Source organism: Alnus glutinosa, chromosome 2 (genome assembly GCF_958979055.1).
Source record: "Alnus glutinosa chromosome 2, dhAlnGlut1.1, whole genome shotgun sequence".
Lineage (NCBI taxonomy): Eukaryota > Viridiplantae > Streptophyta > Magnoliopsida > Fagales > Betulaceae > Alnus > Alnus glutinosa.
The window spans coordinates 11,187,711-11,203,116 of NC_084887.1; the positions used below are offsets into that span (position 1 = coordinate 11,187,711).

The following is a 15,406-nucleotide window of genomic DNA, read 5'->3' on the forward strand; positions in this document are numbered from 1 at the left end:
AAAATCCTCTGCTTTTTTAGTTGCGTTTTGCACAAATGAAACTAAACCGGAGCCACACCATTCAATCAGATCAAATAACTATAAAAACAAAAAAATAAAAAAAGGAGAAAAAAAAGGAAAAAGATCAATGCATTCATGGTATCACTATCCCAAGCCACACCATTCAATCAATCCTCCGTGGCTCTTGATTCAACATCAATCAAGCAAACAACCAGTACAGTGAAAAGAACAAAGGGAAACAAACAAAACTTGAGGCAAACATGAATTTTAATACCATATAGTAAATCAATCAAATACAAGAACACAATTATCCCAATACACCTCAAAATTCCAATCCGACGCAATCAAATGTAACCTAATCTAAGGGACACGTACCAGCTATGAACTAAAATAACACTCCAAAAGGTGAAAAAGAAAAAGGGGAAAAATATAAGAAGAGACAGAGAATGAGTAGCTTGCACCCAAGGCAGAGAATGAACTAAATGCCAGGGCATTTAGCATAACTCCAACAAGATTTCTAGAGCCTTGGTTTACCTCATAACACCACATTTGAACTATGCATTCCATGTGGTCTCACTCTAAGATGTAACAAAGATGTGTTATAAACCACATAGGAACGTAAAAAATTTTGAAACAGGAGAAACTATTTTAGACCACCAGGACTTCCACGATTTGTTACTGCTATGCAGAGCAGCATCCAACTTTTTTCACAGCTGATACATCATCTTTACTGCCAACATTAATAGTCTGTCCCTTAGGCAAGGCTGCTGGGTCGTCCCCAACATCAAGAGCCTTCTTGCTGACTACACGATATATCTGAGTGAGCACTTCAGTGAAGGCATTTTCCACATTCAAGGCCTCTAGGGCAGAGGTCTCCATGAAAAATGTATTCTCTCTCTCGGCAAATGCAGTGGCATCCTCGGTCGAAACTGCACGCAAGTGACGCAAATCTGCCTTGTTTCCAACAAGCATGATCACAATGTTGGAATCAGTATGATCCCGAAGCTCCTTTAGCCATCTCTCCACGTTCTCAAAAGTGACATGTCTAGTGACATCATAAACAAGCAATGCACCAACAGCTCCTCGGTAGTACGCACTTGTGATTGCACGGTATCTGTGGCAAAGAAAATCAAATGAGACAAAGGTCCACTCTTCAAAAAAAGATAACATGGTATCAACAGTAACAGCAAATTATTCTGTTCCACAAATAAAGGAAATGAGTATATTTAGCAAAAAAAGAGTAAAAGGTAGAAACAAGTGATTTCCTCCTAGTATATAGAGGAAGGTCCAAAGTAAAATACCAAAAAAGAAAAGCTAGAGTATCAGTTCAGTCAGTGCCTTAAGATGGAATAGTTACCACGAAATGCAAGAAAAATAAGGGATTTTAAGACCCTAAAGTGCAACAACAGTCACTTCACAACTATTCAGATTAGTTTTTAGATGAGATCATTTTTCCTTTCCAATTTTGGAACCAAAACATCATAAAACAATAAGTAAAAAATTTTATTTAGTTTTATCACTTTATTGTAAGAAGTATCATCAATTGCCTGAAATTTTCTCACTTAAACCTTAAGGATTTCTTTTCCACCCAAAACCCTCCCCACCCACTAGTGGAGCACAAAACCTACCCTTGTAAAGGAGTATAGGTACTATGGCCACAAAGACAAGTATATGGTGATATCTGACCAACTATGTTACGCCCAAAAGTAGCAAAGCCATTGGCTGTCCTAATTGATTCACCAAATAGATGAATGAGCTAAACTCCAAAAAACTGAAACAGCAACCTATTGAGACCACAACCTCCATAGATGTTCAATTCAACCTAGAAAGAAATCAATTTTATCCCATTTAGAAACCCACTCTTTTAATCAAATTTTTCATGTCATAATAATTATCTTAGACCATGAATTTATTTCCATCTTTCACAAAAGCTAATTAAAATAAAATAATACAACACAAAAATGTTGCATGTTGATGGTGCTAATCCCATGAAAAGGAAATGGAAAACAAATCAACGAGAAGGAAATGGAAAGCGAAACTAATTAATTAACATTTACTCAATCGTGACAAACTAAAAGCCTTAACAATCAAAACCCAGGAAAATTCTAAAGAAATATTCACTACCCATTAATCCAGCACACAAAATCATTGCCCACAACCCAAGTATCGAAGAACCGCCAGGTCCCAAATTCAACATTGCCAAAAAAATTCAAGATCGACATTAAATAAATAAATAAAAACCCATCAAAAAAATTCTAACAAAAACGAACAAAACAAAGAGACAGAAACGAGAAAAAATGATAATGGGATCGACCTTTCTTGGCCGGCGGTGTCCCAAATCTGGGCCTTGACGACCTTATCGTCGACGTGAATGCTTCGCGTGGCGAATTCAACGCCGATGGTGGACTTGGACTCGAGGCTGAACTCGTTTCTGGTGAACCTGGAAAGCAGATTGGACTTGCCGACGCCGGAGTCGCCGATTAGCACCACCTTGAATAGGTAGTCGTAGTCATCGTCGGCTCTATACGCCCCCATATGAGTTTCCTTAGTAGTTGTTTTTGGGGACTTTGTTGTAAAAGGAAATTTGAGATGCCAAATTAAGAGTGCATGGAATTTGGGATTTGGGTTTATAACTTTATATGGAATTGGATCGAGGAATACTTTTTGAATTTTGAAATCCTGGCATTCAGAAGAGAGAGAGAAAGAGAAATTTAAAGTTCAAATGGGTAAACAAATACCAGGGAGAAAATGGTTTAAATGAACTAATTTTTGGGGAAAGACATTTTACCCCAATTTTTTCCTCTTTTTTAATCTTGTCTATAAAGTGAAAAAACTACAATGCACTCCAACCAAGTTTTAAAAATTTTCAGTAGTATCCATCCGTTACTTAAGTCCGTATTTTTTTACAGAAATAGACCCACGTGCAACGATAGTGGGTTTTTAAGAGCAATTCTTTTAAAAATATCCCTTGAAAAATCTTTTTTTTAAAAAAAAAAAAAAAAAAAAAAAAAACTAACGAAAAAAATTGGGGGGGTGGTGATCACACTCGACGTGGAGTACCTTTGTGGCTTGATCACCGCTGTCCATTCGATCTTGCAGCACTAGGGTTACCTGAAAAGCATCTTCTTCCACTTTTCGGTCTCGGAGACGAATCTGGAAACCCTTGTCCAATCCACTTTCCCTCACCTGAAGTTCAAGGTCTACTACTTCGATCCGGAGATCGTGCGAGGACTAATCTCAACATCAGTGAGGCAAGTGCTCGAGTAGCCGTTGAACTACGCAAGGAATTACTTGGCGGATCTGCTCGAGCTGTGACGTCCCACATCATCTGGGAATGGGGATGTACTTATATGTATAAACGGCACCATTTTTGACACAATGCATTTTAGAGTCGTAATGGCTATGAACCTATCAGAACTTCGTAGTCAAGCATGCTTCTGCGAGAGTAGTATCAAAAATGAGTGACATTCTAGGAAGTCTGATTCAGATAGGTCAAAAGCGGAATATTTTGTGTCTTTGGGGTGGGTTGTTACAAATGGTATCAAAGTCATTAACCAGCCTGAGATGGGGGGAGTGTGCACAAGCCTATGAGGGTAGCTAGCAGGCACTCGATGTCATGTTTGGGGGGAGTGTGCACAAGCTTATGAGGGTCGTTAGTGGGCATTAGTTGGGACGCCAAGAATGAGGTGATTTCATGAGGGTCGCTAGCAAAGAAGTTGGGTCTCAAAAGGGATGATTTTGACGTCCCACATCGCTTGGGAATGAGGATGTGCTTATATATATAAAAACATCATTCTTGACACAACGCGTTTTAAAGCCGTAATGGTCATGAACCTATCAGAACTTCATAGTTAAGCATGCTTTTGTGAAAGTAGTACTACGATGGATGACTTCCTGAGAAGTTTGGTTTGGAAGAGTTAAGAGCAGATAATATTATGTCTTTGGGGTGGGTCGTTACACGAGCCTTACGTGTGGAGAGTGATATAGCTAGACTCTGATCTTGTCGTGGTTGATGATATCTCTAAGCTTTGGACCACGAGGCTCAGCTCCAGAATGATCGGAATGTCAAAGTATTGCCACGCCATTTTCATGAAGTACTTTTCACAGCGGGGTTTTGGTCGAATCAGCAACTCTCTGGCGCATACAAGGGCCGAAAGTTGTGCTACTTCAACACCGGCATGATGGTGATAGATCTGGTACGGTGGAGGCGGGTCGTGTACACAAGTCGGATTGAGTGGTGGATGGAGATCTAGAAGAGTTGATTTTTATAGGGATATTTCAGGAAGAGTTGATCTTAAAAACCTATGTGCGTCGCACGTAGATCTATTTCTGTGAAAAATGACGGACTTAAGTAACAGATGGACAACATTGAAAATTTTTAAAACTTGGTTGGGGTGCATTACAATTTTTTTTTTTCCTCACTTTGGAAGCAAGATTGAAAAAAATGTAAAACATTTAGGGGTAAAGTATATTTTTTCCATTAATTTTTTATACAATCTGCGAATTCGATATATATTCAATACAAAATTAACAACTTAGGATTAAGAGATTTGATTTGTTGAATTAAATGAGTCGGGTTATGATTAATATATATAATCTATATCCATGTCTAGACACGACCCCAATTTGACATATGATATAAGGGCTGCTAATGTTTTATACTACTCGTGAATTCGACACAAATCCAACACGAAATTAGCAGGTTAAGATTGAGGAGTGAAACTCGTTTAATTAAATGGTTCAATTATAGTTGATCTATATAGTCTTATAGACACGCATTAACACGATCCAAACCTGCACAAAAACTCAAATTGACACCCCAAAGTGCAACTTTACTATTATTTTCTTTTATTTTTTTTTAATATTTTGTCTTTAAAATTTATATGCTTTTTTTCTCTCTCTAAAATTAGGGAAATGGATACCATTTTATTTCAGTTGCTTCTAATAAAAAGTGAAAATTTGTTACTGCATATAATAAGCTGAAATTATTCCTACCCACAAACAGTTCTCTTTTTTTTTTTTTTTTTTTTTATATATGATTTTTCACATATATTTGTCATTATCTTTCAATGATTTAACGAAATGAATTAATTAATGTAGGTGAGGTGAGTCAAGGAAGGTTATTCCAAGGGGTTGCTTTCATAAAAGCCCCAAAAAATAGACCAAGCAAGATTACAAGAGTACCTTCCTCAGGATGATACCATCCATATACACAAGGAAGCCTTTTGTCCTTTTCACAATCTTGATTAAAGTTCCAAGCTTCCATCATGCCTTTTGTTTTATTCTGTTTTTATTCTCCATTTAATTAATTTTTTTTTTAATTTTCCTTTGACTAGTTCAAGAGGAAATGGAATTGCTTGTTTTTGTCAGCGGAGCACTTCAGGTGTTCAACAAAAAGGATGAGGCATGGAACGAGACAAAATTTCTTTACAAATCGGCTCGGATAAAACTTATACAAAACAGCTTATTAAGGTAACACACGTTCTTTAAGCTATTAGAAAAGCACGTGAGAAGTTTATGCTATTAAAAAATGTATTTCTCATATGCAAGAGACACATGTTACTTTTAAAATTTGATTTGTAAAAAAATTTTTTACGAACTAGTTTGTGAGAAATTTATGTCCCATGAAATGCTTCTTTAAACTTTTTTTTTTTTAACTTTGATAAAGGAAGATAAAAAAAAAAAAAAAAAAAATGAAAAAAAAAAATGTTGATATAATCTCAAATAAAAGAGGAGTTGAATGGGTTAATCGATCGGTTGATGAATTTGAAAGAGTGAATGGCGGCGGCGGCGTCGTCGCTTGAGGTTGTTGAATCTAATTGAAAAGTCTAGAAAGCTGAGAACAACACGCAAAACTCAGCCTTTAACTAAAAAAATGTGCTTCCCAATCACTTCTACATTTAAACGACTATATATAATAACTTTGATTTTTGAAAAAAATAAAAAAGGTACAAATATCTCGTTGAAAGTACTATTCTATTGTCAACTTCCTCTAAATTATTAAATACTAATTGTGTCAATTTTCTTTCTAAACTATTAAAAAAATATTAAAGTGTCCTCTAAAACTAGTAAAAATACAAAAATGGCCTTAAAATTTTTAAATAAGACAAAAATATTCTTATAAATTAAAAAAAAAACGAAAAATAAATTAAGAAAACAAAATTTAGTTGTTTAAAAAAATTAAAATAAAATTTCCCCCTTGGTTTTTTCATTATTTTTTTCAAAACAAAATTCGTTTTTTAAAAAATATATTGTTTTTAATTCAATTAATTTTTTAATTTTTAAAATTTTTTCCTTTTTTCTTTTTTCTTTTTTCTTTTTTCTTTTTTCTTTTTTTTCATTTTGTTAAAAAATCAATTGATTTTTTTTTTCTTTTTAAGTTTTAATTTAATTTTTTTTTTTTTTTTTTTGGTTTTTTAGTTTCTTGTTATAGATTTTTTTTTTTTTTTTTTAATTTTTTAATTTTACAAAAGATACTTTTCCGGTGAATAATATTAGTCCAGCATCCTAAAGGCAAACAACAAATTGCATTTCATATTTGACCGGAACAACGTTTCCTTGAAACAGGGGTATATAAATTTTCTCTAAGAGTAATGATTCACTACCACCTAAACATACAACTTTTTACCATCTTGCATATGTGGCAAGATGGTCCCCTACCTTAATTTAATTTTAAAAAATAAAAAAATTTAAGAAGTAGTGGGGGACCACCTTGCCACATAGGCAAGGTGGTGAAAAGTTGTATCTTTAGGTGGCAGTGAATCATTATTCTTTCTCTAACTCGATTTATTGAACTTACATATATTCAAAATATACATGATTCTCACGTGTAATCACGTGTATTTTTAAAAATTATGAGTATTTTTAATAAATCATGTGATTATCGAATAAGTAAAGCATTTTAAAATGAGTAACCATATATATGAAGCAATAAACATGGTGGAACCATATATCAATGGATAATAATAGGTTTTATAAGAACTCTCTCACAATGTGCTACTCAAACTGCTAGTAATTTGGACAGCACATTGTGAGAATGCTCACATGGGATCCATTTACCCAAATAGGTGGCTAGGCAACCTAAAAAAAAAAAAAAAAATTATTTAGGTACGTAAGTTCCATTTTAGCTCTCACACAATGTACAACCAAAATTGCTAGCAATTTATATTAAAAAAAAAAAAGAAAAAAAGAAAAAAAGCACCAAATTGCTGGAGATCCCAATCCAGAACAGAATTACAGAACAAACTAAATTACCCCCACTAAAGATATTTAGAACTGAAAATGCAGCAACTAATCATCCACGAGGGGTGTAGAGACTAACGTGGCAACACCAAAGAAAGTTTTAAGAAAATTAAAAAACTACTAACTACAGGTTGTGGTGAGAGGTAAGATAAGCTTCAGTAAAAACTACAACTGAAAAAAGGTACAAAAATTGAGTAAATACCTCATTGCATTTATTGTTTCTTATAAATACAACATCGACTTTCCTTTTTCATCATTTATGAAAGAATATTTCAGTATTCAATGTAAACCTAAATTGAGGCAGAGATAGAGAATTGAGTATATATGATAATCACCTCTTTATAGTACACCAGTAGAATTATGAATAATCATAATAAGGTCACAAAACTGCATCAAGGACAAATGCTTCCTTCAGTCCTTTGGCTTTTTACTCATGCTTTTACGCTTGCTGACATCTAGGTATTTCTTCCTTAACCGAATGGATTTTGGTGTAACCTTCATAGAAAAGACAAGATGATATTAGATAATTAGCATCATTCGCTTAAAAATAAATTAAACTCCACAAATAACAATACTGCAAACAAATCAGGAAGCCTCTAGCAGTAACAAAATTACAATGCAAATATTTTCATTCCAAAATTTATAAGAAAATTTCGGAATCTGCTGTCAATATAGGACAACATCCGTGGCATAACAGTAACTTCAAAAATATATGCAAGAAATGTAAGGGCCTGAAAGAAGTTAATTTCTTCTACAACAAAATTAGTTTGCGCAACTTACCTCGATCAGTTCATCTGAAGCTACATAACCAATGGCTTCTTCAAGAGTCATCTGCAACCATATGCATTCAGATGTAAGCAACCACACCACAAGTCAAATGTGAAAGTGAAGAAAGTCTTTGTTCATGACTACCAAAATCTGCCTACTGTTTCGACATTTTAGGATGTCAAAATTTCTTAACAAGGTAGCTTGACTGATTCAATAATATCACCAAAACTTACACAGACGAGTCACCATATCCTATGGTAAGAGAGTTATCATGCAGGATGGTCAAGAATATCAAGTCAGATATTGTGGTACCTATCAGTACCTTACCAGGTTCTGTGTATTAGTGAATCATACACTTTATTTTTTAGGCATATATATTAGATGCTTGCATACAACCCACCGGAGGAAATAGAAACATAAAAGTAAGAACACGATGACAAACAAATACATACTAAACGAGGAGGAGATAGCTTCACATTCTCGTCTTTCCCAGCAGCACGCACATTAGTAAGTTCTTTAGCCCTAACTGGATTGATCTGCAGAAAGGCAATCATTGCAAGATAAGCTACAAGAATTTAACGCTAATATATAATGTGAAAGGCATAGATATTCTTACATCTAGATCCGTATCCCGTGAATGCTCACCCACAATCATGCCATCATATGACTACACACGAAAGAACAAACAGTCAGCTTTGTGTCATATAAGAGGACAGGTTCTAAGGTGACACTTTAAACGTTAAGGATAACTGCGTCTCAAACTTCTTTTACCACTTTAAAACACAAAGTGGGATCACACTTGTGGGACAGCTAAGAATCCCACTTGCATCTTGAGAGAAAAAATATGGCAACACAGGCAGTAAGAAAGCATTTCAGCAGACACCAACATATAGCCCAAAAAAAAAAGTAGCAATGATACTCAATCAAAGGGATATATACTCAAATTTCATGAATTTTTTTTTTTTTTTTTTTTTGATAAGTAAATTTCATGAAAACAATTAGACAAATGAGGACTTAATTTTGTGGAAAAAGCTCCATGGGATTTATTGATTTAATTCAGAGGAATATACTATGCCTATATATATTTTTTTGCTTATAACAAAACTGAAAGCAGGAAACCTTCACTGATCAAATGTGTAATAACTAATGGAAGTTGGGAGGTTTATGTCAACCTCCATCCCAGGAGTCACAAAGAGAGTTCCACGAGCTTCTAAACTCATTAGTGCATAAGCTGTGACTGTACCATAGCCCATTGATACCTGTTCAATTAAAAGCAGAAAACAAAATAAGGTTCATGACTGAGAAAATGGTAGAAAACAGAAAGCATTCAACTCCAAAATCTACTTCAATTAGCAAAGCATTATAGAAATGTGATTGCGATGGATGTTTCCAAGGCATCAAATACCAACAAGATCATCAGGTAAAATCAACCTAATCTTTTTTAAATGCAACAGAAAAGTTATTCTTTCTGTCTGTATTTTTTCCTTCAATAACATATGGAAATATCAAATATATTAACAACAAAATTTAAGATGTTTTTTCAGCATTGAAGCTGGAACTGTATGAGAGAGAGAGAGAGAGAGAGAGAGAGAGAGAGAGAGAGAGATCCTTTAAACAAAATAGTGCCCTTGAAATAAACTGAACTCAACTAAACATCAATTACAATTAAATTAGGGCCAAATTTATGAATCTTTTTTAACTAATCAGGGTTCGCCACGTGAACTTCACCAGTATACTGTGTCTAAAATCATATTCTGAGTCATCTCTTTATTTAATCATATCCTTCTTCACCATTATTTCTATTCATGAAATTTAAGTCCACCTTTCTCTCATCTTTCTCTCAATAGGGGTCAATGTCACCTTTAATCAGATTACTCCTTATCTTATCTTTCCTAATATTTCCACTCATCCATCTCAACATTCTCATTTGATTATCCTCATTTGATGAAAATCTTTCTTGTTAACAACCCAATCTTTCTTGTTAGGTGTTCCCATTGTATACTGTCTATGTATGTAGAGGCGCCTTACGCTTTTTTTTATAAAAGTTTCTAACACTTATCAAAAAAGAAAGAAAGAAAGAAAGAAATTGCATCATAGAGCATAGTCAGTCTAACACTAATACTGTAAAATTTCCCTACAACGTATTTTACAGTCACAATAGTGGATGCACTTCTCCATTTCACCTACAAAGCTCTTATTCGATAGGCCACATCCTCGTCACTCTTCTCTCCTCACTCTTTGGTGTCTGTTGACCATCAAAATTTTACTATGGTTTCATCTTTATCAACTTTTACTAAACTTAAAGCCCATATACTCTCGTTTCCACTTAGGTAAAACCCTTAAATTGTAAGTAATCCTCCATATTTCTAGAATGGAGTTAAACATGATTTCATTTGAATTTTTTTTTTTTTTTTTTTTTTTTTTTTTTTTTTTTTTTTTTTTTTTTTTCATAAAAAGAAAGAACATATTTCAAAAAAGTGAAAGGTATAAGCGTTCCTTAAGGATAAACCCACCAAAACTATGACAATACCATTTCCCAAAAAGCAGAGAGGTGGAAGGAGCTTTACCTAGTAATGTGAGAAAATGCTTAAAAAATTAGCTAGAACAACGGCTTCCAATTCTTCAAAAAATAGCAAGATAAACTGATTTCAATGTTTAAATCTCAACCACACAGCATCCGCCATAATATCAGTGGACCCCAGTATAACTAGATACTATCTTGCAGAAATTAATGTTAAAAGAAATGAAAAAACATTAAAAAAAATAAAAACAGAAATTAAACCAGACATAGATTGAAGTAAGACCCAGTGATATGCTAAATAATTATGGATCATTTTAGGATTGCAGTGAAAGAGTTTGTTATATTTGCTACCATGGGAGTTCTCGCCAGATGGATGTTAGATATTGATAATTCTCTCAAAGTGTCCATTTAAGAAGCTAAAGATCATTTTCATTGTCGACATTAGAATAATATGTAAATGAACCTATATATTAGTTTTAAGAAGAAAGAGAATTTTCACCAAATGGGGAGTTTAATTCTTCAAACTATTACATGCACATATTCCTTTATGCCATCTGTTTCTCGTGAACTGCCTTTTTCTTCTCATTTTTCCTGCGCTCATTTTTCCTCCAGCGCAGGGATATTAATGCAACTACAACACAAGACTCTCATTCCAAGTATGAGTCTTGTGCGGCACAACTCTATCCGAAAGTGGTTGATAAGAAGTCTATCTCATCCGGTCTCATCCAGACTCCTGGTTCTAAGCTAGAGTCCTAAGTCTAATTGTATGCTAAATAGATGGGAGTTAAAGAGTCCTACTTTCAGTATGTATAGGAGTGTTAATCTATTATGATCAGCGTGTATAGGAGTCCTAGTCCATTATGCACTCTTGTAATTCTCCTATAAATATTCAATGAATGCTCAGCTATAGAGTAAGGTTTTACAGCCTAATATATTTGTTCTGTCAAGGGAGAATGGATGCTTTTTCTTTCTGTAGGTCTCAATAGCAAAGTAAAGAAATCGATACTTAGAACTGCTGAAATATGAAGTATTTCTTACACGATGGACAGCCGTGCAATAATACACCAACGTATCAGTGTTACATATCATAACTTAGTTGTACAACAAGGTATTGCTTCAGTTTGTAGAATAATGAGATTCAGAAAATTCGTTTTAACATAATTTTAGTTTTACGTTATAAAAATCAGGTTCAGATTATACCGACACCAATATGGTTAGCAAATACAAGTAGGTAGGGTTCGATACACCAATATGCATGCATATTGTATGTATGTATGTATGTATGTTTGCTTGTGTGTATCTATGTAAATACTGATCCATCTCATCTCCAAGCCTTCCTAAATCTCCCAAAAGTACAGAAAAAAAACAAGGAAAAAGGAAAAGAAGTACTTTAGATTAAAACATCATAGATCACTGATACATGAAAAGAGATATGTTGTTATAATAACATAAATACTAACAGAAAACTAAACATCTTCCTATTGGTGATTTATACCCTCGAATTCTTGCTCTATAGTAGATGAAAATAGAATAACAAACTCAACTTAAGCCATCAGAAAATAGAAGGCAAGAGATGACCATACCAAGACTCCTTTACGGACATTGCCAAGAGGACCCCGATATTTTTCGTAGGCTGCAGAAAACAGATAATAATAGTAGGAATAAACAAGACTGCTACTAAATGATGCAACAACATTAAACAACTATTTTTGGTAAGTAGATGCAACATTAAACTACAAAGAGTGAAAGAAATTGGAAATATTTCGAAGTGCAATCTGCAAATGGAAATAATCTAAAAGAATTCAGGGTCAAGGAATTCTTCTGACAGTTAGCAATAATAAGGTCCAGGAAAAAAAAAAAAGCTTATTAATTAATTATGGAAATTGATTAACAAAAATCAATACATTTTATTTTTGATAAGTACATATGTACTATGTACTATGTATGTATCAATACATAGTAGGCATTTGAAATCATTCATTTTCAATATCTCAGATCAAGCCAATTTTAAACAGTCCAACAGAAGATCAGGTCAGACTGGTAATGAACAAGTATCATGACACCCAACCCACAATCACAGTTCTAGGTATGAAACCAATCCATGTATAGATATGGATAAACCAGTCCAAATCCAATTTTTCAAATTAAATTTATAGATATTTTTATGTATCCATAACTTTTAATATATACAATACACAAACATAAGCACATATAATACTTGCGCAACCAAAAGATTTCAAACAAGAATTTATGTCTTATGTATCTCTTGAAGTAGCTTAGTATGATTCAATTGGAAGAAAAATTGCCCCAATAATGATTTTTTATTTATTTATTTATAAGTAAAAATTGCCCCCGCTAATGATAACCCAATGACATGACACCAAGTTATGAGTGTGGAGGAAAATAAATGTTAAAAGGGACATTAAAATCTCTAGAACAACATGCACAAATATCTTTAGTAGAACATGCATACTCAGGAAAGCACGATGCATAAATCCAGTTCCACGAGTATCGCTGCTAAACACGCTTCTGTAACCAACCAGGCCCCTGTAGAATACAACAAATGAATTACATTCTTTTTTTTTTTTACTTTTTTTTTTTTTCTCTTTCAAAGGCTACATGAAACAGAGTTTCAATTAAAATTCAAGCAAGGTAATGGGGATGTCCATTTGTCAATTATTCCATTGCATAGAATAATCAAATACTCAAAAATGTCCAATGACCACTTCTGAAGTCCTAAACCACAAACTTCACAAGCAAGTACAATTATGGTAAGACTAAATTATTCACAGTACAATTTAATTTGAGATTCAGTGGGAAACAACACCTTTGTGGCTAAATGAGTAGGATGGAAGTGAGAGAGATGCTTGGTGGAGAGTTGTGGTGGACTCCAAGTTTGGCAGTTTGTGGGGCGGGTAGTGCTCCCTTGAACCTGTAGGTGCCTTTGGAGTGGGGTTGTGGAAGAATATCAGGAAAAGGTGGGAGACTTTCTTTGGTTTTGCTAGATTTTAGGTGGGGGATGGGGTGAGGACAAAATTTTGGCACGATTTGTGGTGCGGGGATACAGTTCTGAAGGAAGCTTTTCCTGATCTCTTTGGTATTGCTCGTGTGAAGAATGCCTCAGTTGTGGATAATATGGAGATTTTGGGTTGTTCAAGTCAGTGGGACGTGAGCTTTGTTAGAGAGATACATGATTGGAAAGTGGATGTCTTTGCTTCCTTTTTCCAGATGTTGCACTCAGCCATGGTGAGTAGAAATCGTGCAGATAAGCTCTGGTGGGCCTGTTCCAAGAAAGGATTGTTCAAGGTCAAGTCCTTCTTCAGCTCATTGGCCTGCTCTAAAGGTAGACCCTTCCCTTGGAAGAGTGTGTGGCGGACTTAGGCTCCTTCAAGGGCAGCTTTTTTTTCATAGTCTGCAGCCCTAGGCAAAATCTTTCTTGTGGATAATCTCAGGAAGAGGCATATCATCATTGTGGACAGATGTTGCTTGTGCAAGAGAGATCCCCTCAGTAGACTACCTTCTTCTCCACTGTGATGTGGCTTCCGCTCTATGGAATAGCATTTTTACTCGTTTTGGTATGTTTTGGGTTATGCCTAGAAGAGTTATCGACTTGTTTGCCTGTTGATGGAAGTTTGGAAGGCCGAGGAACGCTGCAATATGGAAGATGGTGCTAATTTGCATTTTTTAGTGTGTTTGGAAGGAAAAAAATCTTAGGTGTTTCGAGGATTTGGAGAGTTCCATGGAGGATATTCTAGCTTCGTTCTTTCATCCTCTATATCTTTGGACAGTGATTTTTTTGTTCCCACTATCGATTAGTTTTGCTAATTTCCTTGTTCGTTTTTCTATTCCTAGTTGGGTGTTTCCTTTTGTATACTTCCAGTGTACTTTGAGATGCCTTACGCTCTCAATAAGACTAAATTTACTTATCAAAAAAAATGAGTAAGATGGAAGTGGTGATTTCAGTTTTGAGTCTTTTGATCACTTTTTATCTAATTACAAAATGGTTGAAAATCACACATGATTTTTGTTGAGTCTTTTGATATATATATTACAAAAATGGTTGAAAATCGTACGAAATTCCTTGCCTTTTGGTACTCAACCCCATGTCAAATGATAAACAGTTTGTCCATGAGGGTTTGTTTGGCATCCTTGTTGTTTGAAGGGGTATGATTGTAATAAAAGGGAAAAGGGTATTTCGTCTTTGCTGTAATTTTTCCCTTATATATAAAATAAAATATTGAGAGGGCCACCATACACTGTGAGCCTCTCTTTTTGTGCAAACCCCCCTAATTTTGATATGGTATCAAAGTAAAATGTCAATCTTCAACCACTTTTCGAGTTAGGCGTCTCTTTTGTATACTTCCTGTGTATTTGGGTTACACTCTTTCGCTTTTTAATGAAATTTGATAACTTTATAAAATAAAAAAATAAAAAAAACCAATTTGATGACCATCATAAATCAAAGATTTTAAAGATGATAGAACTTGATGAGCAAGCAGAAACAAATTTGTCCGAAAAGAACAACTGAGCACTAACCTTGAGGGACAGGTCAAAGACAATCTAGTCCTGCCAAAATTTCCAGGGACAGGACCCATGTCCATAACCTCGGCTCGCCTATGAGATAGGGCTTCCATAACTAACCCCACATGCTCGTCATTGACCTATAAATAACATTTTAAGAGGTTACAGGCCCAGCACTGATTCTTTACCACATGTACAGAAGAAATTCTTACCTCAATGGTGACTTCTTCGATTGGCTCAAGCTTTTGACCATTTTCTGTTTTATACCTGATTCAGAACAGGAACATTGCCCAGGATGTGGGAATGAAAAGTTCATCAATAAGGATGATCATGTAAATATTATGACCAAATTCA

At 34.6% G+C, this 15,406-nt stretch overlaps 2 protein-coding genes and 1 pseudogene across 2 annotated transcripts in view; 1 reads left to right on the top strand and 2 right to left on the bottom strand.

The window, feature by feature from the left end:
• Nucleotides 1–249: 249 nt before the first annotated feature.
• On the bottom strand, nucleotides 250–2,724 carry LOC133861042 (ras-related protein RABA1f). The gene is made up of 2 exons (XM_062296741.1): nucleotides 2,315–2,724; nucleotides 250–1,114 (listed from the first exon to the last, which is right to left on the bottom strand). The coding sequence occupies exons 1-2, from the start codon at nucleotides 2,533–2,535 to the stop codon at nucleotides 682–684; spliced, it is 654 nt and encodes a 217-aa protein (XP_062152725.1). The 5' UTR covers nucleotides 2,536–2,724; the 3' UTR covers nucleotides 250–681.
• A 321-nt stretch (nucleotides 2,725–3,045) lies between these two features.
• Nucleotides 3,046–4,253, top strand: LOC133859469 (probable galacturonosyltransferase-like 7; annotated as a pseudogene).
• A 3,179-nt stretch (nucleotides 4,254–7,432) lies between these two features.
• LOC133861698 (uncharacterized) overlaps nucleotides 7,433–15,406 on the bottom strand; it is a 28,040-nt gene continuing 20,066 nt past the window's right edge. The window contains exons 11-19 of the mRNA XM_062297493.1: nucleotides 15,265–15,319; nucleotides 15,068–15,192; nucleotides 13,005–13,078; nucleotides 12,115–12,164; nucleotides 9,183–9,269; nucleotides 8,627–8,677; nucleotides 8,463–8,546; nucleotides 8,023–8,073; nucleotides 7,433–7,737 (exon numbers count right to left, since the gene is read on the bottom strand). Of these exons, the coding sequence (XP_062153477.1) occupies nucleotides 7,654–7,737; nucleotides 8,023–8,073; nucleotides 8,463–8,546; nucleotides 8,627–8,677; nucleotides 9,183–9,269; nucleotides 12,115–12,164; nucleotides 13,005–13,078; nucleotides 15,068–15,192; nucleotides 15,265–15,319 (661 nt within the window). The 3' untranslated portion in view covers nucleotides 7,433–7,653. The remainder of the gene's footprint in view (nucleotides 7,738–8,022; nucleotides 8,074–8,462; nucleotides 8,547–8,626; nucleotides 8,678–9,182; nucleotides 9,270–12,114; nucleotides 12,165–13,004; nucleotides 13,079–15,067; nucleotides 15,193–15,264; nucleotides 15,320–15,406) is intronic.